Raw genomic sequence first — 27,007 nt, 5'->3', positions numbered from 1 at the left:
TCACCCTCTTGGTATCCTTTGTTCAAAAGCATACCTTGGTAGGCTCAGGAGCTACAATGCATGACGGGAGGCCCATTAGTGACTGCGCATATATAGCTCTTGTCATTGGCTCACTTGGTGTTCAGCTAGCACCCAGGACAAGTGCAAAACCCTTTATCCAAACTGATGGTGACTAGAAAAGGTTTGGATTTCTGAATATTTGCATCATTAAAATGGGACAGCTTGGACAGGGGATTGGACCAAGTGTAAACAACAATATCTAATGATAGTTGGCCCAGTGTTCTCCACAGAAAAGGTTGCCAGCTGGGTGGCATTATAAAGTAGCCGGCTGGGGGCAGTGTAACACTTTATAATATTATGATTTCTTTTAGCCAAAGCACAAACAAATACATTGCTTAATTTAACATACATTTTTTTTAATGAAAATTTGTGCAATAAACTGAAAAATATTAATATACGCTTTATTTAGCTAAAATATTAGCTGAGTGGTGCACTCATAAAAATAGGTTCTGAGAAGCACACTATAGGCAATATTTATGTCATAATACAGAAGATACAGGCAACCTAAAAGGTAGTTCTACAACAACATTTTAGTACGTTTCTATACATAGTGCAGGACTGTAATCAGAAAGGCAATAGTTGTTTTAAATAAATACTTTCATTTGCATTGTAGAACCCACAAAAGCAAACGAGACGCAGCCAGAGAAGTTTGTGATTTACTGGCGGGGAAAATTGTACTTTTTAAAAAAAAAAAAAAAAAAATATTAATGAAAAAGGTCTAGATTTCTGAATAATTTTGGAATTCCAGATTTTGAGATTTGTACCAGTAGTGCCTAGCTACTTCTTCAATCAAAAGTATACCAAGAAAATGAAACAAATTTGATAATAGAAGTAAATTGGAAAGTTGATTAAAATTGAAGGCTCTATCTGAATCATGAACCATTTTGCATTTTACTGTCCTTTCCACATTACCAAAAGAATATTACCTACATTTTGCTTTATTGAGTAAAAAAAACATGGGTATCCTGGTATAACTGTGGTAGATGATAACTTGTAATTATAAAACATTTCAGATACAAAGACTTTTACTTTAGTGAAAACAATTGTAATCACATTATTGTCTCTTTCCCAACAGAAATAAAAGTGTTGTAATCATGGGAGACGTGCTGATTGCACAGATGAGGAAAATGTGCTTACAAGACATCTGTTAAGGGGAAAAACTAAGGATCAACCACCACAAAAACATTCTTCTCTGTAAAAAAAAAAAAAATAAAACTATGTACTTGAAAAACTGGCAGTTTTTTTATAAAGTAAAAGCTGTCTGGAGCATACTTTATTTTAGATAGAGAAAATGGTTGCACATAGAGGTAAAATATCAAACAAAAGGTTTGGGACAACACCCCAGCCACTCAGGTTACATCACAAACTACTAAAGCTTAAAGGGACATTATACACTCGTTTTTTCTTTGCATAAATGTTTTGTAAATGATCTATGTATATAGCCCAAAGTTTTTTGATTTTTTTTTTACTGGATAGTTTTGCTTATTTTTAAATAACATTGCTCTGATTTTAAGACCAAGCCCCAAAGTTTTAGGAGAATACCTACTCCAGCTTGCTTCTGTTTGTGTAAAGGGTCTTTGCATATGCAAAGGAAGGGGGAGTGTCTGATATTTCCCACTTGCAGTGGGTGTTCCAGTTACCTGCTAAACTGGAAGCTTCTATAAGTTTTTAAACAGTTTTATACTGGGTTTTTATATCAGTATCTGTGCATATTATTCTTTATAGTAGTGTCTATTATATGCAATTATATGAAAATTGGTGTAAACTGTCCCTTTAACACAACCGTGACCAGACATTCAGAAATAAATGAAAAAGTTTTATTGCACAATCCAAATTTTGTTTTTTGTAATATTAGCAATTAAGAAATGTCTGACAAATGTTTTTCAGTTACTATATATACAAAGATTTTGGTTCCACGTTGCAGTTGTTTCTATAAGTTTTATGCATCTAAGTGCTTGTTGAGTCTACGTATTTTCTCTTTTTTGTTTTTGTTCCCGTGCTTCTTCCAAGGTTTTCCTGTTGCGTTCTCGGAGTAGACTGAAGTTAATGGCTGAGGGCCACAACCTGGCTTATATCCCATGACTGACTGGACACCTTTTGTTAAAGCACGCACATTCTCCTGTAAAAATAAGTCATGTAGTAAAGGTGAAAGTGGAAATACAAAAAATTTTAGGCATGCAAATTAAATTTATAAAGCTTATGTTCTAAAATCTATGTGACAGCTATAATATAATTCTGCACCAAAAAATGCAATAGTTCCTTGAAAAAGTGGCAATTATTTTTATTACATCAAATTATATAAATAAGGCATGTCATTTTATTAGACCGGAGGTTGACCTGTTGCTAATGGCTATGAAGAATCTGAATAAACAAGAAAAACTGTTGGAGGTTTACACATGTATATGGTTAAATGCCACAAGGGCCTGATCAGGATTTTTTATTGTGGAGGGGTAAAATATCTGGACAGCAGTCTCATTTTGTTAGCTTTTTGTGAGGAAAAAGAAACTCATGTCAGTGCTTGAAAGTAAGAGTTGGCGACTGGTTAGTAATGGTTCTTAAAAAGCCCTGGTCCTTTCCCTACCTGAATTCAGATGGCTATCAAATGACTTGGACTCTGATTAATCTGGTGGGCATTCACCTTGCTTTGTTATGGGCAGAGGTAAAAGTTACTTAGCCGGCTCTAGAGTGAGATATAGCCAGTTGGATAAAAGAAGATATTAAAAAGTCTTTATTAAGTAGAGGGTAGGGCCACCCCTGTTAGAACTCACAAAATGACAGATTACATGAGGTATTGTTACATTTTCACCCTGACAATTTTTAATTACTTTTTATTTCCTGGTGTAGCTTAGTACCACAACTTGGGCTCTATAAAGATTCTAAGTGAATATAAATAGACAAAGTTGCAAAAAGAATCTATTAGCAAAAGCTTTCTTTAATTCTTCTTAAAAAAAAGGTAGTTGAGTTCTTCAGTAAACTAATTCTCAGCAGCAGTAACTTAATTGGTTCTGTGCTAAGAACGGGGTAATAACTTTGTTTGAAATAAGCAGTTTCTGGGATCAGCTGGATGAACGTATACACCAATGAAACAACAGCCACTTGCATGTGAGATATTTGGACAATTTATAATACAGTTATAGACCGTTTCTGTAGAATAACATTTTGTAAATAAGCATAAAAGTAATAGTTGACTACTTCATAAGTGTTTGACATTTACTCTTGTATTAATATAAAGTTGTCAAAACTCGTGCAAGGATGCCTAGAGCAATGTCTACATTTTCAAAATTAGATCTAGTCCTAAAAACAGATATCTATAAATTACCTGATGAAAAAATGTTTTGTCTACAACATTTTCAATTTGTTTGCCCTTCATTGCACCAGGTGCCTTTAAATCGCAGATTCGCTGCAATTCTCTCCTCTCTTGATCCCCAGCATGCTGTAGCTGAAAGTCTGATGGTTCAATTCCAGGGGGTGGGTGACAATAAAGCAGCTTGCCCTAAATACAGCAGTAGACATTATTAAAAAAAATAACCATTTCTATAGCTTTGAGGAGACCTAAAACGTACTAAAACAATTTTTTTTAATTTCACAAACTGCTATACTTAATAATAATAGAAAGAAATAGCTAGAAGGCACTTACATTAACATAGTCCTTCAGGATGTATCGCGAAGATCTCGGCTGATCAGGCTGCCCATGGGCAGTCATGAATCCTCTCATATCTAAGATTACATATACATACGACAAATAATTATTAAGGTTATGGGAAGGGACATAACATATAAACCTAAAGATATTCAAACACAAGGAAAATTTTCTCTGGTCTACTAGAATGTGAATGGTAAAAATGTGCAAACAGACTTCTCCCCGTAGTATGTCTAAAACATACAAATCAAGGTTTCCTAATTAATAAACATGTATTGAGACTATACAGCAAATAGTGGTTTGTGTGCCACAATAAACCACAAGGCAGAACGTCTTAATATTCTATATAAATGAAACTTGTAAGACAACAATCACCTGAAGGCTCTTGTATTCCATATGGTACTGTCATATACTGTTCTGGTTAGTAAGAAAATACACAAACCCAAAACAATACTCTGGTAACCAGTTAAAGGAAATCATCATTAATTACACACACACCAGTTTATAAAGAACAGTAAGTGATAAAATATACTCATTGCCCATGGGCAATATTATGCAGAGCCTAACCTATCGAAAACATATAGCAACTAAATAGAAAACAAAACCATTCATAAGCAGCAACCAAACTTTTTTTTAGTATGAGAAACCGCAATGTTCATGCAAAGGCAAATATCAAGCAGATCATTGTTTTCAAGGCAACATCAACATATTTTGTGTCTCAATACCTTTGTCAAAAGAGGAAGAGAAACTTTGCCTACAATGATACCAACAATCCAATAATCTAGCTCCAAAGTATTAGTTTGTGCTTATAGCGTGATAATACATAAAACAATAGCGAGGCTCAATTATAAATTCAAATTAGTAATTGAGGTAATGACTATTTTAGCCCCCTGACATAACCCTATCAGCTAGATTTAAAAATACCTGCAGAATAAGTGTGCGTTTTCCTTCAATTACAAAAAGAAATGAAACAAAAAACAAACACCACTTGTAAGGCACGTGAATGGAAGCATATTGCACTAGAATAGGAAACTTGTATTTTTGTGTGAAAAACATAATTGCTTGTATCAGTGTAAAACACATGGAAGTTTGTAATTTATTCAGATGTAAGGGAATTTTTTTAAACGTATATAAAAATATATGTGAAATTGCTCCCTTGTATACTTCCTTTATTTGTAATGGTTGTTGCAGGGTACTCAGGTCGCACAAAAACACATTTTTTCTGTGTGTCACTGTCTTTAAAGAGTATGCTGGCAAGCAGATGGAGCACTTTTGTAACACAGATTTACAAATCTAGGACAATTCACACAACATGCCTGATGAAGGAGCGCATACTGTTTCCTACAACAAACTACACATCTGGTGAGGTGTGGCATGCCTGGCAACATATTATTTACACGGTTTCATATGACTGTAATAGCCCATTTCATGCAGATAAACACAAATGTATTTATCTGCTGATAAACCCTCTCTGTTCTCCACAAATTCATTTTATATTTGTATTTTACAAAACCCCTGACCTTTGTTCTCTTCTTGTCTTCTCATACACATTAAAATAAAGATGGGCAAGATAGCAGGGTATATAGTTTTATATACATAAGAAAAAACATTTTGGATTCAGCTTTTAGCAGTTAACGTTATTGCTGCATCTATCTGTATTTACACATTTACTGACTGTACAGCTATATATTCCTTTTTACACTGTACTGTGGAGCTACATTTAATAAGCTATTAGCGATCATAAAGGAAGCATCATATAATGCTTACATCCATAGGTTGTTAACAGTTCTTCGGCTGTGGGCGCTCGTTCTTGATCCTCATCCTCTCTGGGTCGGATGATGTTGATACCATATATAGACTCTAATACATATCGAGGGACACGCTGAGCAATGTGACTTTGTAAAGGAACACACAGAACATAGAACAACGGGAAAAACACAAAGCAATGGTTTTATCCGTTTTTAACAGTACAGTTATATCATTAACAAAAATGAATGGCGGAAAGCAGGCCATACACTGACCATTTAGTTTTAGTTTTGGAAACAAGGAAGACAACACTTAAAATAATTTGAAATTAACCTCTTAAGGACCAGCACTATTCTGGCGGCAAGACTGCGCTATTCTGGCCTGAAAAACCCTTAATGACCAGAGACATACAGGGTATGTCATGGTTGTTAAGGGGTTAAAGAAAAAGTAAACACACAATGACTGAAACATAAAAAGTTTGATTTTCTGTAGTAAAAAACAACAACTTTGTAATATACCATTTTTTATTTGACCCCTTTACTTAATTCTCTTAGTATCTTTTGTTGGAGTATACCTAGGTAAACTCAGGGGCAGCAGTGCATTTTTGGGAGCTAGCTAGTGATTGGTGGCTGCACTTATATGCCCTCTTGACATTGGCTTGCCAGATGAGTTCATCTAGCTTTTTGTCATGCATTGCTATTCTTGAACCTACTCAACAAAAAGAACAAAGCAAATTTGAAGAAATAAGTAAATTAGAAAGTTGTGTATATGTTCATGAATCATAAAAGTTTAATTTAGACTTTAGCGTCCCTTTAAATTTGAAAATTACGAGTTTGCTGCAGCAGAGATAAGAACTGCAAAACAATGGGAAGTTTTCTAACATAAGGAGCATGGCTAGCCTTGTCTACTTCAGTAACAGGTCAAGTCTGGCTCCTCCACATAAGGCAAGTGGTGGGTGGAACTGCTGGAAAACTGTAGCAGAGTGTAATTACAACGTGTTTACTGTCCCTTTAAGAAGAGAATCATATTACAAGAAAATAAGTTCGATAAACAGCGCTTTATCTCTGAAAGTGTCCCTCAGCTGAGGAAAAACTAAATTTATGCTTACCTGATAAAATTTATTTATTTCTTGACACGGTTGAGTCCACGGATCATCATTAATTACTATTGGGAATATCACTTGTGGCCAGCAGGAGGAGGCAAAGAGCACCACAGCAAAGCTGTTAAAGTGAATGTAAATGTTGATGCCAAGGTGCCCGGTTTTTTAAAATTTTATTAAAAATCATTGGCACTTTAATTCATCAACATTTAAATTTCACTCCTGTTGTGAAAAAACAAACAAAAAAAAAACTTACCTTTTAAACTTGACAGCTGCTCCAGCTTCCTCCGGTCGTCGCAAGCCATTTCTGATGTCAGAAATGATGGATTTCACGGCTTCCCCCCCGGGGGAATCAGTGTCTGATTCAATGCCGTGATTGGAGGAAGCCAGATTCCTCATTTTAGACTCAGGAAGAGGCTTTGCGACGGGTGGAGAAAGCTGGATCTGCTGTCAAGATTAAAAGGTAAGTTTTGTTTTCACAACAGGAGTGAAATCTAAATTTTGATGAATTAAAGTGCCCCTGTTTTTAATCAAATTTTTAAAAACCGGGCACTTTAGCATCAAAGTTTACATTCACTTTAAGTATATCTTCCCTTCCCACAACCCCTAGTCATTCGACCGAAGGAAAAGGAAAGAAAGGAAGCAAAAACAAGGTGCAGAGGTGCCTGAGGATTAATTGACAAAAAAAACATGTCTGAGAATACAGGGCGGGCCGTGGACTCACTGTGTCAAGAAATAAATACATTTATCAGGTAAGCATAAATTTAGTTTTCTGTCTAATGACAAGGTGAGTCCACGGATCATCAGTAATTACTATTGGGCATTAATACCCAAGCTAGAGGATACTGATAAGGGAGGGAAACAAGACAGGGAACCTAAACAGAAGGCACTACTGCTTGAAGAACCTTTCTCCCAAAAGAAGCCTCAGCCGAGGCAAACGTGTCAAATTTATAAAATTTTGAAAAAAGTGTGTAGAGAGGACCAAGTTGCAGCCTTGCAAATCTGTTCCACAGAAGCTTAATTTTTGAAAGCCCAGGAGGAAGAAACAGCCCTCGTGGAATGAGCCGTGATTCTCTCAGGAGGCTGCTGTCCAGCAGTTTCATAGGCCAAGCGAATAATACTCTTCAGCCACAAAGAAAGAAGTAGCCGTAGCTTTCTGACCCTTGCGTTTCCCAGAGAAAACGACAAACAAAGCGGAAGACTGGCAAAAATCCTTAGTCGCCTGTAAATAGTATTTCAATGCATGCACATCTAGGTTGTGCAGCAAACGCTCTTTATGAGAAGAAGGGTTATGACACAAAGAAGGAACAACAATTTCTTGATTAATGTTCCTATCTGAAACCACTTTAGGAAGGAAACCTAACTTAGTACGCAGAACTACCTTATTTGAATGAAAAATAAGATAAGGGGATTCACACTGCAACGCAGAGAGTTCAGAGACTCTACGAGCAGAAGAGATTGCAATAAGAAACAAAACTTTCCAAGATAACATCTAAGGAATGCATAGGCTCAAATGGAGCCTGCTGAAGAACTTTAAAGGGACACTCAGGTCAAATAAAATTTTCATGATTCAGATACAGCATGTAATTTTAAACAACTTTCCAATTTACTTCCATAAAAAAAAATGTGCAGTCTTTTATTTTTACACTTTTTGAGTCACCAGCTCATACTGAGCATGTGCAAGAATTCACAGACTATACGTATATGCATTTGTGATTGGCCGATTGCCATCACATGGTACAGGGGGAGTGGAAATATACATTTGTTAGAAAGAAAAAAAAATCTACTACTCATTTGAAATTCTGAGTAAATGCTATTGTATTGTCTTGTTATCATGCATTTGTTGATTATGAAAATCTACTGTGTTTACTGGTCCTTTAAGAACAAGGTTAATACCCCAGGGAGGAGTAACAGGTTTGAACACAGGCCTGATTCTAACTAACAGTAGGATTGCACATCTGGCACATCCGCCAGACGTTTATGCAACAAAATAGATAAGGCCGATATTTGACCCCTCAAAGTACTTGCAGATAAATCCTTCTGCAGACCTTACTGGAGAAAGGACCAAATTCTAGGAATCCTGACTCTACTCCACGAGAACCCCTTGGATTCACACCAGAACAGATATCTGCGCCATATATTGTGGTAAATCTTTCTAGTCACAGGCTTACGAGCCTGAATTAAGGTCCCAATAACCGACCTTGGAAACCTGCGCTTAGAATTAACGTGAAAGTCAATCCTAGCGTTGTACAAACGCTAGGATTGACTATTGAAACAAATAAAGGGGACTTTCATTCATGAAGTATAAGATACTTCATATAGAAAGCTCCTTTGTTTCAACTGATCGCCGTTCTTAGCTGCTACAGCAGCCCATGGCTAAAAAAAAAGTCTCCAAGGTGGGAGAGAAGACATCCCCACGAGGTCTGCATACCAGATTCTGTGTGGCCACACTGGTGCAATGAGGATCACCGATTCCTTCTCCTGTTTGATTTGAGCAATGACCCGTGGAAGGAGAGCGAACGGAGGAAATAGGTATGCTAGACTGAAATTCCAAGGGATCGCCAGAGCATCTCTCAGTACAGCCTGAGGATCCCTTGACCTCGACCCGTACCTCGGGAGCTTGGCATTCTGTCGAGATGCCATGAGATCCAACTCCGGCTGTCCCCATTTGAGAATCAAGTTGGAAAACGCCTCTGGATGGAGTTCCCACTCCCCCGGGTGAAAGGTCTGTCTGCTCAGAAAATCCCCTTCCCATTTGTCCACTCCTGGAATGTGGATCGCAGATAGACAGCAGTTGTGTGTCTCCGCCCACTGAATAATCTTGATTACCTCTGTCATGGCCAAGGAACACCTCCCTGATGGTTGATGTGGTCTACGGCTAAACCCACAGGAAGACAGAGCAAAACTGCTCTGCTTCAAAATAATAAACTCTTGATTGAAGAAACTTCTTTCAGACACCTAAACTTTACCACCTCCTTGCAACGCAGGCAAAGAGAAGGACTGGAGGTTGTGGGAAGGGAAGAGATACTTAACAGCTTTGCTATGGTGCTCTTTGCCTCCTCCTGCTGGCCTGGAGTGATACTCCCAATAGTAATTACTGATGATTCGTGGACTCACTGTATCATTAGAAAGAAAGAAGCAAAAGGAATTAAAATAAGCATGATAGAAAAACAAAGTAAAAAACTCAATGATGAAACATACCCAGCATACAAAGGCACAATTGTGATTCTATAATAATATAATACAGAAAAAGAGTAATGAGTAAAGCAGTTTACAGCGCTTTAAGAAGGATATGAGAGAGATTGGCGGGACATGGTCTCTCATCTGGTCAATGGGTAGAATCCCACTACAGATCATCTCAGCCTTTGTTGAGACAAAAGACGGCATCACTAACCCAGGGCAGTCACAGAGGCACAGGCCTGGCTCCACATACAAGGTCTGGAACAAAAGAGGGATTTTTAAACAATGCAGCAATAGCTAATATTATTATTCACTGCTATGGATCATCCCACCACATACAGCTAAGATTAACCCTAACTTACAAAGCACTCAACAGTCTAACTCCCAACTATATTTCCTCTCTCATCGTGAAATATTCCCCATCTCGTCCTCTTCGATCAACCTCTGACCTACGTCTCTCCACTCCTGTTATCTCTACGTCCCACTCCCGCCTCCAAGACTTCGCACGTGCTGCTGCTGTCCTCTGGAACTCTCTACACCGCTCCATAAGACTGTCTCCAACCTTGCATAGCTTCAGACGCTCCTTGAAAACTCACCTATTCAGAAAGGCTTACCATCTCTCCTCCAGCTCTCTTCCTAACCAAACTAATACATGAACTGCCTGACTCACTGCTGCAAGTGATGTGACAAGCTACCCCCAACCTTATGTCTCTGCACCCTAAACCTATAGGCTGTGAGCTCTCCAGAGCAGGGCCCTCTTCCTCCTGTACTAGATTTGTTTAGTTTAGTTATGTTTTGTATTTTATCACAAATCCTTGTCATTGTATACCCCTATCACTGTACCCAGCGCTACAGAATTTGGCGGCGCTATACAAATAAATAATAATAACAACTTGTACCCCAGATCTGTATATATAATATAGAAGCTTTATCCAATACTGCTGCTATGAAATTGGCTACTATGTAATAAACATTCTTCTAGGTTTTTTTTTTTAAAAAATGGTGCCTTCATATATAGTTACTACTGCTCAGTATAAACACAAAAAGATTACAAAGAGGTAAATTCCTACATTGAAAAAATGAAAATTATTGCACTGCATGGTGTGCTGTAAAAATATAATCCACAATTGTATTGAATCAAGTAAAAGCCATCAAACAGCAGACTGGATGGCATCTAGAGATGAAAAGAACGCCCCCTAGTGGCACTTAATCATAAACATATTCCTACATTGTTTCTAAAGTTCAAAATACCTACACAGTAAATATGGTTGAATTTTAAGTACCTGGAAATGCTTTGTGTGTCCTGGGGTTGCAGAAACTGAAACCTTCTTGTTACCAAGAATAGTGTTGATTGTTGAGCTCTTACCCACATTAGGGTAACCAACCTATAAAAAGAAGGAAAAACAGCTAGTCAGGCTCCACTTGAATCGAGACGTAATAACGCTGAGAAGTAGAACAAGATTATTAATGGCCACAGGCAACACATCTGCAGAAGAGGTAAGGATTCCTTTCTAATATTAAAATAGACATACATATTAATTTACCATATTAATTTTTTTTTTTTTAAATCTCTTTTTCCTGTAATGTAACTCTGAAAATTGAGGTTTTCTCCAGTTCCCAGAAGTCACATGCATAAGCCAATAGCTTATCTGTCCCTAAGTGACCACAGTAAAGGACATAAGATTATTTTAAATGGGGCGTCACTGGACTGCAGAACAATGATTTCTTTAAATTACAGTTTAAAGGGGCATAGCACTATAAAAAGGATTTCCAAATATTTTTTTTGCCACTGGAGTGTATTACATTATTTAAGAATAGCTCCTTTACGTACCATTTTGCAGTATTGGCTGTAGAAAGTTATGTAAAAAAGACACAGCAGCACAAGTGTTTCATTGGGGGGGGGGTTTGAATATGGTGACCTTTTTATCAGCTGCTTGCCTACGTACACTGTCCTTTTAAATATTTTGAGACCTTTATATTGCATGCAGATCTTTTGTCATGTAGTGTTAGTGTTTAATTGCTGATAAAACAAACTTTTTATGTATGCATAAATCCTGACAAACAGAGCCAAAAGAACTCACCAGTCCTACTGTGATCTGCTCTGGTTTAATTCTCTGCCCTGTGTGAATGGATTTTAATATTTCCAGCAGTTCATCACTGTGCACTAAATGACTATAATTACAGACAACTTTGTCTTGTGTTGTATCTGGCACTTGGTCCACTGTTATTCTTTCATCCTCTGCATCTTCAGAGCAGGTCTGCCACCCTTCCTCCTCTTCACAGTCCTCGTACTCATCACTTGTATCACTATCATGTTCATTCAAAGGAGAGTTTGCTGTTCCATCCTCTTCATCTTCACTTTCTCCATCATCTGAGCACTCTTCTTGCAAAGATCCTTCCTGAAGCTCATCCTGCTTTAAAGTATAAATGTTTCTTCAGGTGGAATAGCAGTTAAAAAAAAAAAAAAATAGAAATTCAAAATACTTACCAATACATTAATTGTTTTATTTCAAATGTTTCTCCTTGCAATTTAAATTAAACTCCAGCATAAAAAACCACAAAAACTTAATTTAAAGCTGCACTGCAATAGTAATAAAAATTACTGAATTACTGATCAACTTCAGTTTTGGTGTACAATACCTTTGCTTCTGCAGCAAGTCTCTCTCCTTCTGCTAAAGCTGACCAGAATATCACTTTTATGCCCTCCTTCTCAAAGAACTCTGCCCATGATTTGCGTTGTTGTTCAGTTAACAAATCAGCTTTGTTTACTAAGATTATATTTTCTTTGTGTTTGCTTAGTTCTTTAACATATCGCTCCTAGAAAAGAAACAACACAATTTGATAGTAGATATTCGGATATAGAACCCACACAAGTGCTATAAGCAAGCATTGGTAGAAACTAGCAAGAAAGGTGGAAGTTAAGTCCCAAACTAAATAGAATATGGTTTTATCAGTTACTGATATTTCTCATGCAGATATATATATATATATATATATATATATATATATATATATATACACACACACACACACACACACACATTACGGGTAAAACAGACATTACTCAAGCGGCTGTGGGTAAAGAGATGTACTCCAATTCCCCCATCTACACTATTTTTATATATATATATATATATATATATAAATAAATAAATAAAACTTACCAAATCTTGACATCTGAAAAGAAGTGGGTTTCTTGCATCTACAATCTGCACAACTATATCACTGCAAAATAAATGTGTCTTCCATTAAAAAAAGAAGAAACACTAACTCACTTGAAAGATCAAAATTATTTTTTTAGATGCAATTGTAGGCCAAAAATTATCTGAATTTGGCACATTCCATAAAAGTGCTTGTACCCTGGGAGGGGATCATCACTGAGAGAGAACTATGCCAGGCTCAGTTAATTGCAGGACATGACTGCATGAAATCATATACCTACTGTATGTATTTAGTACCTGGCTACAAAATGTACATGTCTCATGGAGAGTGGACAAAGGAGTAAGGCTAATCACATTTTTAGGCGAACAGTACAGAGCAACACAATTTGATAGCTGAAGCTTTTGATTATATGATCAACATTATGCATGAAGAGCAGTAGAATAAACAAACAGATGACAAACACTAATACTAAAGTTTACAGTAGATATCAGGCTATCATTATAGGGTCAAAAGCTGTAAATAATACCTTAATGTGTTTCCCTTAATGGCAAATTAGTGATTAAAATAAAATATTCAGTTTGACAAAATGTAAATTCTGTAAAGGAGTAGAATTAACTAAATAAATAAAGTTCAAGCCGAAAGAGTTTTATGTATAGTTTTATCCGTGCCCCTATTCAATAAACCCTCATTTCATATGCTCATACATACTCTCTACTACTCAATGTCTGGTATCAAAATGCACACTGGAGGAGATCAAGTACCCAACAAAGAAAATGTATCATGGGATTCTAGTATAAGGAGCAGTGTAAATTTATTAAAACACTCACAAAATCAGTGTTGGTAAAATGTAATAGCTCTTGTACATTTAGATCAGTCTAGGCACCCAATAAGTTAATAATTTGCTATGAAAATAATCAAAACTACAAATCATATACTTATGAATAAAATTGTAATATTTACTGCAATTATGTAACCATTTTAGATTTATGATGGGGACAATGTCACCATTGATGTAATGTCTATCCCTTGTGATGTGTCTGCAGTCACATTGCTGCCTGCATATACACATTATTTTTTGTATTTCAGAAATGCAATGAGTTGCAGAACCTTTTAGCATCTTAACGGTTAAAGGGACATTAAACCCACATTTTTTCTTTCATGATTCAGATGGAGAATACCATTTTAATCAACTTTCTAATTTACTTCTATTATCTAATTTGCTTCATTATCTTGATATTCTTTCCTGAAAAGCATATCTAGATAGACTCAGTAGCTTCTGATTGGTGGCTGCACATAGATGCCTCATGTGATTGGTTTACCCATGTGCACTGTTATTTCTTTAACAAAAGATATCTAAAGAATGAAACAAATTAGATAATAGAAGTTAATTGGAATGTTGTTTAAAATTGTATTTTCTATCTGAATCATGAAAGAAAAATTTTGGGTTTAATGTCCCTTTAACCCCTTAACGACCAAGGACGTACGCCACACGTCCTCTAAAAAAATACACTTAATGACCGAGGACGTGTGGCGTACGTCCTTGGTCTGGAAAGCAGCTGGAAGCGATCCTGCTCGCTTCCAGCTGCTTTCCGGTTATTGCAGTGATGCCTCAACATCGAGGCATCCTGCAATAACCCCCCTTGGCCATCCGATGCAGAGAGAGCCACTCTGTGGCCCTCTCTGTACCGGACATCGATGGCCGGTTTCGTTGGTGGGTGGGAGCCAGTCTGGGAGGCGGGTGGTCGGCCATCGATGGGCCGTATGATGTGGCGGGGGGCGGGATCGTGGGCGGGAACGCCGGGTGCGCGCGCGTGCACGAGGGTGCGCGCGCGCGGTGGGGGGGTAGGAAGCGGGTGGGAACCGCTACACTACAGAACATGTATGGGGGAAAAGTGGCAGTGATTGCCAAAAATATATATATTTATATCGATCTAAGAGATCTGGGAGGGGTGGTGGGTTTGTCTTTTGGGGGGGGGGCAAGCTACACTACAGAAAACTATTTTAAAATAATAATAAAACAAGGTTTTACTATAAACTGGGTACTGGCAGACAGCTGCCAGTACCAAAGATGGCTACTAATAAGTTAGAGGGGGATGGGTAAAGAGCTGTTTGGGGGGTATCAGGGAGGTTGGGGGCTAAGGGGGGATCCTCCAGAGCAGCATATGTAAATATGCATTTTTTTTTATTTATGTTTTATCAAGGATAGCTTTTTTTTTTTAGTACTGGCAGACTTTCTGCCAGTACTTAACATGGCGGGGACAATTGTGGGGTGGGGGAGGGAAGAGAGCTGTTTGGGAGGGATCAGGGGGTGTAATGTGTCAGGTGGGAGGCTGATCTCTACACTAAAGCTAAAATTAACCCTGCAAGCTCCCTACATGCTACCTAATTAACCCCTTCACTGCTAGCCATAATACACGTGTGATGCACAGCGGCATTTAGCGGCCTTCTAATTACCAAAAAGCAACGCCAAAGCCATATATGTCTGCTATTTCTCAACAAAGGGGATCCCAGAGAAGCATTTACAACCATTTGTGCCATAATTGCACAAGCTGTTTGTAAATGATTTCAGTGAGAAACCTAAAATTGTGAAAAATTTTACTTTTTTTTTTATTTAATCGCATTTGGCGTTGAAATGGTGACATGAAATATACCAAAATGGGCCTAGATCAATACTTAGGGTTGTCTACTACACTACAATAAAGCTAAAATTAACCCTACAAGCTCCCTACATGCTCCCTAATTAACCCCTTCATTGCTGGGCATAATACACGTGTGGTGCGCAGTGGCATTTAGCGGCCTTCTAATTACCAAAAAGCAACACCAAATCCATATATGTCTGCTATTTATGAAAAAAGGGGATTGCAGAGAAGCATTTACAACCATTTGTGCCATAATTGCACGAGCTGTTTGTAAATAAATTCAGTGAGAAACCTAAAGTTTGTAACAAAATGTGTGAAAAAGTGAACAATTTTTTTTATTTGATCGCATTTGGCGGTGAAATGGTGGCATGAAATATACCAAAATGGGCCTAGATCAATACTTTGGGATGTCTTCTAAAAAAAAATATATACATGTCAAGGGATATTCAGGGATTCCTGGAAGATATCAGTGTTCCAATGTAACTAGCGCTAAGTTTGAAAAAAAGTGGTTTGGAAATAGCAAAGTGCTTCTTGTATTTATTGCCCTATAACTTGCAAAAAAAAGCAAAGAACATGTAAACATTGGGTATTTCTAAACTCAGGACAAAATTTGGAAACTATTTAGCATGAGTGTTTTTTGGTGGTTGCAGATGTGTAACAGATTTTGGGGGTCAAAGTTAGAAAAAGTGTGTTTTTTTCCATTTTTTCCTCATATTTTATATTTTTTTTATAGTAAATTATAAGATATGATGAAAATAATGGTATCTTTAGAAAGTCCATTTAATGGCGAGAAAAACGGTATATAATATGTGTGGGTACAGTAAATGAGTAAGAGGAAAATTACAGCTAAACACAAACACTGCAGAAATGTGAAAATAGCCTTGGTCCCAAACGGACAGAAAATGGAAAAGTGCTCTGGTCACTAAGGGGTTAATCTTAACCAACAAAATGCTACACAGCTCAAATAACATTAAGGTTGTGATGAGTTGTCATAGGTAATGAAATCTAAGTAATATATTACAGCAAAGATATTATGCGGACTTTGCTCCTACCACCTGACACTCTTTCTTAAGTGTATTTTTTTATACTAATAACGTTACATTTTAATAACTTTCTTTTTATTTGTATTATTCTTTATTTAGCTTTAATTTAGAAGCAATTGTGCTATAAACAATAATTAGTTGCACTTCAGACTAATGCCCTGTCAACAATGCTTATAAAGGAATGTCTTTTAAATGCCTGTGAGTGACAAAGGGATATGAAACTGTGCTCCTTAAATAACAAAATAATATGATAAATCAAAGTAAACATAAAAAGATTGTGTTAAAAAAAAAAAAAAAAAACAGCAAAATGAATTTGTTCTTGCAAAATTAGCATTACAAATTGTCAGTGTAGCCATAGCCCATGGTTACATATGGAAGCAGACATGTTGAGAACATAAGTTGCAATCTGCCTCTCCTGAGCATGATCAAAATTATGAATTACATATTGCAATTATATTAAAGTATAATCCACTGCTAAGAGTTTTTTTTATTACAGCAATTAGACTCTTTTATATCCCTTTAAGCATTAAAAATATGACCAATCAAGACTAATCATGCTGAAAAATGCAAATCGGTGCTGACAATGAAGCTACTGTATAATTATAGTTAAGAAAATAAATCTTAATTAGCTCTCTAATATACCTTCTCTCAACAACCCTCCACAGTTGACGCCAAAAGTCAAGGTTCCTTTCAAATGGAGTTAGGATAAGTTTCTTTTCCTCTTCTAACCTGCCATGTGACAAAACAGGTAAACTCTGATTATTACTATTTAATAACAAACGCAATAACATGACCGAGTGATATATCTACATACTGAGCAAGCTGACGTCTCCACTCCAAAAAGTTCTCTCTTTCAGACTGTCTTAACACGTCTGCACTGGTGTCTTTATCCCAGTATGGCCTGGAAAAAGCAAATCAAAATTCAAGTTTTGCATTATCAGGTTAAACGAAAAAGAAAATACCTGAGATCCACATAATGTACACAACAAACTAAATATACATATTAGCAAAAGGCTTACCGTTTGGCAAGACTGGACAGCAGCCAACCTATTTATTTACTTTATTGTTCACTGAATGTCATTCCAAAAGCTTGCAAACATGGAGTAAGGAGTTCCTACTTACATTATAAGTTCTCCACTGTATCTAAACCATGATCGATGGACTACTGCAATATGCATGTTAAACATTTGGTGGCAGTGATGCCGGTGCAAAAAGTCTGTACAAAACGTCACATTGGTATATAGAAAAAATGTAAACATTGGGCTTCCAAAGAAATAGCCATCCTTACATTCTTTAAGTCACCTTAAAAGGATTTATGAGCTTTTATTCTGATCCCCTTTAAAATATATTTAGCATATTTTGGAAACAATCTGTGGTAACAAATTGGTGAGCTATTTTAACCAACTAATTTCACAAGAAAAAGAAGAGCTTTAATAGACATTCTTCTCATTACTTTATACTTGGGAGTGCTTTCTTAGTAACTAATTTAGTACTGACACATGATTTATCGTATATACAATGCAATGCCTTCATTGTGACCTAAGAACTTGTAGCCACATGTGCAACTGTGTATTTTATAACTTATTTTTTTACAGTTAAAGAGACAGTAATGATTCAGACAGCATGCAATTTAAAACAATTTTCCTATTTACTTAGATTTAAAAATAAAAAAAAAAGTGCTTTATTTTCTTGGTATAGTTTGTTGAAAAACCTAAGTAGGTTCAGGAACAGCAATGCACTACTGGGAGATAGATGCTGATTGGTGGCTGCAAATATATGCCTCCTGCCATTGGTTCGCCTGGTGTATTAAGCTAGCTCCCAGTAGTGCATTGTTGCTCCAACAAAGGATACCACAAGAATGAAGAAATAATGATAGAGGTAAACTAGAAAGTGGTTTAAATTGCATGCTGAATCATGAAATAAAAATGTGGGGTTTCATGTCCCTTTAAAACCAAAATCAAGAAAATAAGAAGTGGTTAGATAAAACTAATCCCATGCACCATGTAAACAAAAAACTAGAATACAAACAGGACAGTGTTCTCCCCAAGACCTCTTTAGTTGCTGCACCACACAGGTGATTTTACTAACCACCCAACAAAAATTTAAGCCAATATGAAGCAAATTATCCATAAATCAATTTACATTAAATTATGCAGTTACTTAGCACTTTGGATAACAAACAACTTTAGGAAATAACAGAAAATATTATATTCATGGCCCCTACCCAGCTACTTCATAATGCCACTGGACATACAAAAGTAAAAAAAAAAAAAACCCTCACCTTCTTGGGATACATAAAAACTGCTCATTCTCCTCCTGGAGTTTATGAACCCTTTTGGTCTCCTCAGGACTAAGCAAACCTGTTCTGGCTTCAGCAGGGACAAACTTGATATTAAGCTTCTCTAAAAGAATGCAAGAGAGTTTTTTCATCAGTTAACTAATTGAATGAGTCATACAGCACATTGTTTGTTAATATACAGTAATTGAAGACAATATGTCAAATATTATACCAAACCAACTTTAGTTTTTATACCAATTCTTTATTCATAAGTATCCCATTATTAGTCTCATATTTACCTGCCACAAATTCTGTTCCAGCCAGTTCTGCAGTAGCTAGGAAGTCATCAATGGAGCTCTGCTCTGTCACAGACTGAAGATTCAATCGACCCCAGTCATAGCCATCATTTAGTTCACTGGTATGGAGCTGCAAAAGAGACAGATTTTTTTAAAAAACACATATTTAAACTGCTATTAAATCCAAAATTTTTGTTTTGTGAGTTAGACAGAATATACCATTTTTAAAATGTTTCCTTTTTACTTCTATTATCAAATTTGCTTTGTTCCTATTGTAATCCTTTGTTGAAGATACCTAGGTGCTCCAGATGTCTACCTAGGTATTTCTTCAACACAGAATATCATGGGAATGAAGCAAATTTGATAATATAAGTAAACCGGAATTTATTTATTTTTTAAATGGTACGCCCTGTCTGAATTACAAAAAAAAAAAAATTGGGGTTACATATCCCTTTAAAACACATTTTAAAATTTTAGTCAGTACAAGAGCATTAGCTTTAGAGAAGAAAAAAAAACACCTTATGTTGAAGTTACCTTTAATAGCGTAAACCCCCCCCCCACAAACTTTCAGGCCACTACAGGCCCTTCTTCAGACAGAGTGTAGTCACAAGTATTTATGATTTTATCAAATTTACTGGCAAACACTCTAGTACATTTCCTCTATGCTTCAAAATGTTATAATTATTGACAATACTCATCAGAAGCATGTCCTTTAAGTTATCCTTACAGCGTACAGTCATGGCTAGTACACAACAGCAGTGTGATTCTGACACAATATGAAGACACCACATTTACCCAAGAATCCTTGCCCCGCAGAACACGATGACTCTGATTCTTCTCCCGAATCAACGCTCTCCCCAACCCACATGTTGCCTTCTTTTTGCCCATCACACAAACATGCGTATTAGACAAAGTTTAGCAGATACGAAATTACAGGACGGAGCGGAACTAGATCGGGATCAACCACAGTCTCCCACTATAATTCTGTAAAGGTTATGGTGTTATCATAGATCTACGTTCTATGTGAATTAATAGGTTATGAACAACTCCCAAAATAATATCAACGTTTTCAGGAGAGGTTGCTTAGTATAAATATCAAATAACGCCCCTAGTGGAAAAATGGTACGTTCCAGGCTAATGCAGTCATTATTAGAAACCGTGCAGCATGTTGAGTTAGGAAAGGTAGTTCCGCTTTGTTGTAGTCACCGTGACGTTGCAATGTGTGAATGTTTATCATTTCCAATACTAGGATTAAAGGGGTCCATTACTTAAATATTTTCTGTCACATACATAAAAGTCCAGCATATAAGATTATGTAAAAGATGTATAACTATAAATGGAAACTAAAAGAAAGTGCCTGATTATGTACTAGGACTTGTGATTTTCCAGTTCTGTGTCTGACAGGTACAACACCAACAGACAAATGTTGGATTTTAGTCAGTACAAGTACTATCTAACATAACATTTTGAAATATTCTCTTTTATACAGAAGAGAAAACATGTTTGAGTATTGTGGGTTTTTAAAGTGATTTCACAAATATAGCTACAGAGCAACATAATTGTCAGTAGTAGTAAGAGCCTAAGATTTTTATATTTTGTTATTTGCTGTTGTCATAAAAACAAGTAAAAAATTCAGAGGCTACCCAATTTTTTTTCAGTGATTCGAGCTTTTATTAAACATGATTTTTTAAATGTATGATGTTTATAAGGTGATCTTTCATCTTAATAAATATAACTATAGAGGTATATAAGGAAATCTTAGTAAAATTATTACTGTATATTACATTTTGACAATAGTTATTATTTATCTAACCTTAAAGGGATAGAAAAGGAAAAATTAAACTTGCATAATTCTGATAGAGCATGTTATTTCAAGACACTTTTAATTTGCCTTCTATTTTCAAATGTAATTTGCACTCTTGGAATCTTGTTAAAAAAGAATATGAACATATCTTAAAGTACTGGGAGCTAGCTGGTGGATACACACATTTGTCTCTTGTCCAGGGTCGGCTCCAGAACGAATGAAATGGGGGGGCATTTTTTTTTCACGAGGGGGCACGCGTTTAAAAAGCATGTATGAGAGTCAAAATAAGAGCAGACCTACTGTGGCAGTCCAGTGGTTACATTTATCAGATATCTGGCTGTGCAGGAGTTAGATTTGTTTATATTTCTGGAAGTGCATGTGTCATATCTCAAGGAGTGTAATGGTTACATTTATAAGATGTCTGGCAGTGCCGCAGCAGTTACATTTACCAGATTTATGGCAGTGCAGGGGTTACATTTGTCATATCTCAGGAATGTCTCCCACATATGACACAGCCAGTGGACACTGTTTGCATGTGTAGCTCTACCAATGACCCTACTAATGATCAAATAAGCATTTATGTGACAATAAGTTTGAGTGCCAAGCAGTACATTACTTGTACAGATATTATTAATGTGTATATATATATATATATATATATATACACACACACACATACACACAGTATATATGTATATACACACACATATATATATATATATATATATATATATATATATATACACACACACAAACAATATATATATATATATATATATATATATATATATATATATATATATATATATATAAATAAAACAACCTTGGGGACAAATAGGAGATGTTTTGAAACATGTAAATAATAAACATAAGGCTATTTCACTCATTGTCCCACAGTTACATGTGAAATGTGAGTATTGAGCTCCTATAATCTGACACACATTTTACACTGATCACTGCAGATAAAGCAGGCACAATGCACACTTGTTTTGTGTGACCTGCAGTGGGGAAACCAAGGAATCCCCAATTTGCTTCTTTATCTGTGGCTGCCAGGACATAAAGCACAATAGGGAAGGGATACTACTCTCACACACACATTGGTTATACGGCTGTGTTTTCACAAAATTACTTCTGCCTTCCCTCTCATTGACTGTTAGCTTCTCCCAGCACTTCCTGCAGAGGTCTGATGATGTCATGATCTCACTTCAGCTCCTTGGGCTAGCAGGAGGAGGGGCAGTGCAAGTCTTAGGTTAACTGTGAGAGCACCAGCAGGGAAATGCAACTTTATTTGTTATCTGGTTGTAAATAGAGGAGAGTAAAGAGAGCTGGGCCCTCTAAGTGGCGGATCTCCAGGGTCAAGTGGCTGCAAATGGTTTATGCGACATTTGGGACCCTGGACGTTCTGTCACTTTTAAAATGTAAAAAAAAAAAAAAAAAATTTTGTTTTTTTGAAATCACTTTTTTTGCCCTGGGAGGCACAGCATTCCATTTGGGTGGTTATTGCCCCCCAATGCCCCCCCCTTAGAGCTGACCCTGCTCTTGTCATTGACTCACCAGATGTGTTCATCTAGCTCTCAGTAATGGATTGCTGCTCTGGAGCTGACTATAACTATGTAGTCAATCAGAATCCTTTCTAAAAATGTATCTAATGATTTTCAACAGAAAATCACTATGTCTATGGGGAATTGTGTAGTTAAAGGGACACTGAACCCAAATATTTTCTTTCTTGATTCAGATAGAGCATGCAATTTTAAGCAACTTTCTAATTTACTCCTATTATCAATTTTTCTTCGTTCACTTGCTATCTTTATTTGAAAAAGAAGGCATCTAAGCTTCTTTTTTGGTTCAGAACTCTGGACAGCATTTTTTTTATTGGTGGATGAATGTATCCACCAATCAGCAAGAATAACCCAAGTTATTCACCAAAAATGGGCCGGCATCTATAAACTTACATTCTTGCATTTCAAATAAAGATACCAAGAGAATGAAGAAAATTTGATAATTATAAAGTTGCTTAAAATTGCTGCTCTATCTGAATCACGAAAGAAAAAAAATTGTGTTCAGTGTCCCTTTAAATCAGTTGATAAGTGTTTCTAAAGGATTGTTGATCAACCCCTATGTGTTTAATTCCTTTTTAGGGGTTAACCTTATATATATACACTGTGTGCAGAATTATAAGGCAAATGAGTATTTTGACCACATCATCCTCTTTATGCATGTTGTCTTACTCCAAGCTGTATAGGCTCGAAAGCCTACTACCAATTAAGCATATTAGGTGATGTGCATCTCTGTAATGAGAAGGGGTGTGGTCTAATGACATCAACACCCTATATCAGGTGTGCATAATTATTAGGCAACTTCCTTTCCTTTGGCAAAATGGGTCAAAAGAAGGACTTGACAGGCTCAGAAAAGTCAAAAATAGTGAGATATCTTGCAGAGGGATGCAGCACTCTTAAAATTGCAAAGCTTCTGAGGCGTGATCATCGAACAATCAAGCGTTTCATTCAAAATAGTCAACAGGGTTGCAAGAAGCGTGTGGAAAAACCAAGGCGCAAAATAACTGCCCATGAACTGAGAAAAGTCAAGCGTGCAGCTGCCAAGATGCCACTTGCCACCAGTTTGCCCATATTTCAGAGCTGCAACATCACTGGAGTGCCCAAAAGCACAAGGTGTGCAATACTCAGAGACATGGCCAAGGTAAGAAAGGCTGAAAGACGACCACCACTGAACAAGGCACACAAGCTGAAACGTCAAGACTGGGCCAAGAAATATCTCAAGACTGATTTTTCTAAGGTTTTATGGACTGATGAAATGAGAGTGAGTCTTGATGGGCCAGATGGATGGGCCCATGGCTGGATTGGTAAAGGGCAGAGAGCTCCAGTCCGAAGGTGGAGGTGGAGTACTGGTTTGGGCTGGTATCATCAAAGATGAGCTTGTGGGGCCTTTTCGGGTTGAGGATGGAGTCAAGCTCAACTCCCAGTCCTACTGCCAGTTTCTGGAAGACACCTTCTTCAAGCAGTGGTACAGAAAGAAGTCTGCATCCTTCAAGAAAAACATGATTTTCATGCAGGACAATGCTCCATCACACGCGTCCAAGTACTCCACAGCGTGGCTGGCAAGAAAGGGTATAAAAGAAGAAAATCTAATGACATGGCCTCCTTGTTCACCTGATCTGAACCCCATTGAGAACCTGTGGTCCATCATCAAATGTAAGATTTACAAGGAAGGAAAACAGTACACCTCTCTGAACAGTGTCTGGGAGGCTGTGGTTGCTGCTGCACGCAATGTTGATGGTGAACAGATCAAAACACTGACAGAATCCATGGATGGCAGGCTTTTGAGTGTCCTTGCAAAGAAAGGTGGCTATATTGGTCACTGATTTGTTTTTGTTTTGTTTTTGAATGTCAGAAATGTATATATGTGAATGTTGAGATGTTATATTGGTTTCACTGGTAAAAATAAATAATTGAAATGGGTATATATTTGTTTTTTGTTAAGTTGCCTAATAATTATGCACAGTAATAGTCACCTGCACACACAGATATCCCCCTAAAATAGCTATAACTAAAAACAAACTAAAAACTACTTCCAAAACTATTCAGCTTTGATATTAATGAGTTTTTTGGGTTCATTGAGAACATGGTTGTTGTTCAATAATAAAATTAATCCTCAAAAATACAACTTGCCTAATAATTCTGCACTCCCTGTATACATAGAAATGGTAAAATGTTCTTATATATTAGAGCATTTTCTTTTTGCACTTTTATATTCATTTAACTCAGATTACATTAGAGAAATACGGCAATTCATTATAAATAGAATTATTAAACAGGGAGACTAAAATACACATGGGTGCTGTGATGACTATCTTTGACAACCATTGTTACAGTGCTAGTATGATAGAAATCACTCTGGTTTCCAGCCCTTAAAAATTATTATTAGGTGAAATGTCAGTGTTTAGGTAGTTGGTATGTTTTTGTAGACACTTAAAAATCATTGCAGTCTTTATGCTCTACAATGACAATTCAATATATTCCCTTAATAATCATACACTGTTATCTGATTCTGGGCTAATTACATATAACCATTGACATTATTGATATTCTTAAAAGGGATATTTCACAGTAAAAATGCACATATAATATATAAAAAGCAATCAGTTCAGCAATCACTTACAGATTACACATTCTCACTATTAGGATAATTTATTGACTAAAAGGGACAATAAAGTCAAATCGATTGGATAGAACAAGACATTTAAAAAAAAAAAAAAAGACATTTCCATTTACCTCTATTATAATTTTTTCTTAGTTCACGTGGTATCCTTTGTTAAAGAGTAATTCTAGGTGTGTTGATGAGCATGCATGTGTCTTTTGCCATCTAGCAGCAGTGTTTGCAACAATGTTTATAGCAATGTTATGAAACAATTTTTTCTTTAAAATTTGCACCAAAGTATACAGTCATGACCAAAAGTTTTGAGAATGACACAAATATTAATTTTTCACAAAGTCTGCTGCTTCAGTTTTTTTTAGATCTTTTTGTCAGATGTTACTATGGTATACTGAAGTATAATTACAAGCATTTCATAAGTGTCAAAGGCTTTTATTATCAATTACATTAAGTTTATGCAGAGTCAATATTTTCAGTGTTGACCCTTCTTTTTCAAGACCTCTGCAATTCACCCTGGCATGCTGTCAATCAACTTCTGGGCCACACCCTGACTGATGGCAGCCCATTCTTGCATATTCAATGCTTGGAGTTTGTCAGAATATGTGGGGTTTTTTGTTCACCCGCCTCTTAAAGATTGACCACAAGTTCTTAATGGGATTAAGGTCTGGGGAGTCTCCTGGCCATGGACCCAAAATGTCAATGTTTTGTTCCCCAAGCCACTTATTTATCAATTTTGCCTTATGGCAAGGTGCTTCATCATGCTGGAAAAGGCATTGTTCATCACCAAATTGTTCTTGGATGGTTGGGAGAAGTTGCTCTTGGAGAATGTTTTTGTACCATTCTTTATTCATGGCTGTGTTCTTAGGCAAAATTGTGAGTGAGCCAACTCCCTTGGCTGAAAAGCAACCCCAGGCCATCCTCCAAAAGTCTTCACCTCACTGTGTGTGCAGATGCACTCACACCTGCTTGCTGCCACTCCTGAGTAAGCTCTGCACTGGAGGTGCCCCGATCCCGCAGCTGAATCAACTTTAGGAGACGGTCCTGGTGCTTGCTGGCCTTTCTTGGGCACCCTAAAGCCTTCTTCACAACAATTGAACCTCTCTCCTTGAAGTTCTTGATGATGTGATAAATGGTTGATTTAGGTGCAATCTTAGTAGCAGCAATATCCTTGCATGTGAATCCCTTTTTGTGCAAAGCAATGATGACTGCATGTGTTTCCTTGCAGGTAACCATGGTTAACAGAGGAAGAACACTGATTTCAAGCCCCACCCTCCCTTTAAAGCTTCCAGTCTGTTATTCTAATTCAATCAGCATGACAGTGTGGTCCAGCATGACAGAGTGGTCTCTAGCCTTGTCCTCGTCAACACTGACACCTGTGTTAATGAGAGAATCACTGACATGATGTCAGCTGGTCCTTTTGTGGCAGGGCTGAAATGCAGTGGAAATGTTTTTTGGGGGATTAAGTTCATTTTCATGGCAAAGGGGGACTTTGCAATTAATTGCAATTGATCTGATAACTCTTCATAACATTCTGGAGTATATAAAAATTGCCATCATAAAAACTGAGGCAGCAGACTTTGTGAAAATTAATATTTGTGTCATTCTCAAAACTTTTGGCCAGAACTGTACACTCCTTTACTTGGAGAATATAAGGAGACTACCGATATACCTTAAAATATTTTATTTCACACATGTTTTATAAAATATCACCAAAAATAAATAAATTCTAGGATCCTACTAAGATCTTTTAAAATAACTATAGAAAATTACCTACAGGGAATTGCCATTTTTTTTTTTTTGGCCCACTACAGATAACTTAGTATTAAGCAATATTAATAATATTCTTGCTGCTCTGTAAAATGATATTGAGATAGATAGACCTGCAATAAT

General features: G+C 36.7%; 1 protein-coding gene across 1 annotated transcript; it reads right to left on the bottom strand.

Annotated features, from left to right (window-relative positions):
• Window positions 1-1,863: 1,863 nt before the first annotated feature.
• LSG1 (large 60S subunit nuclear export GTPase 1) lies at window positions 1,864-20,213 on the bottom strand. The gene is made up of 14 exons (XM_053710205.1): window positions 19,939-20,213; window positions 19,147-19,273; window positions 18,851-18,971; window positions 17,384-17,470; window positions 17,212-17,298; window positions 12,890-12,950; window positions 12,366-12,542; window positions 11,807-12,139; window positions 11,009-11,110; window positions 9,840-9,983; window positions 5,468-5,591; window positions 3,698-3,777; window positions 3,380-3,553; window positions 1,864-2,179 (listed from the first exon to the last, which is right to left on the bottom strand). The coding sequence occupies exons 1-14, from the start codon at window positions 20,029-20,031 to the stop codon at window positions 2,000-2,002; spliced, it is 1,890 nt and encodes a 629-aa protein (XP_053566180.1). The 5' UTR covers window positions 20,032-20,213; the 3' UTR covers window positions 1,864-1,999.
• Window positions 20,214-27,007: the final 6,794 nt, after the last annotated feature.

The sequence above is a fragment of the Bombina bombina genome, chromosome 4 (assembly GCF_027579735.1).
Source record: "Bombina bombina isolate aBomBom1 chromosome 4, aBomBom1.pri, whole genome shotgun sequence".
Taxonomy (NCBI): Eukaryota; Metazoa; Chordata; class Amphibia; order Anura; family Bombinatoridae; genus Bombina; species Bombina bombina.
This window is presented reverse-complemented; position numbering and strand designations above follow the sequence as displayed.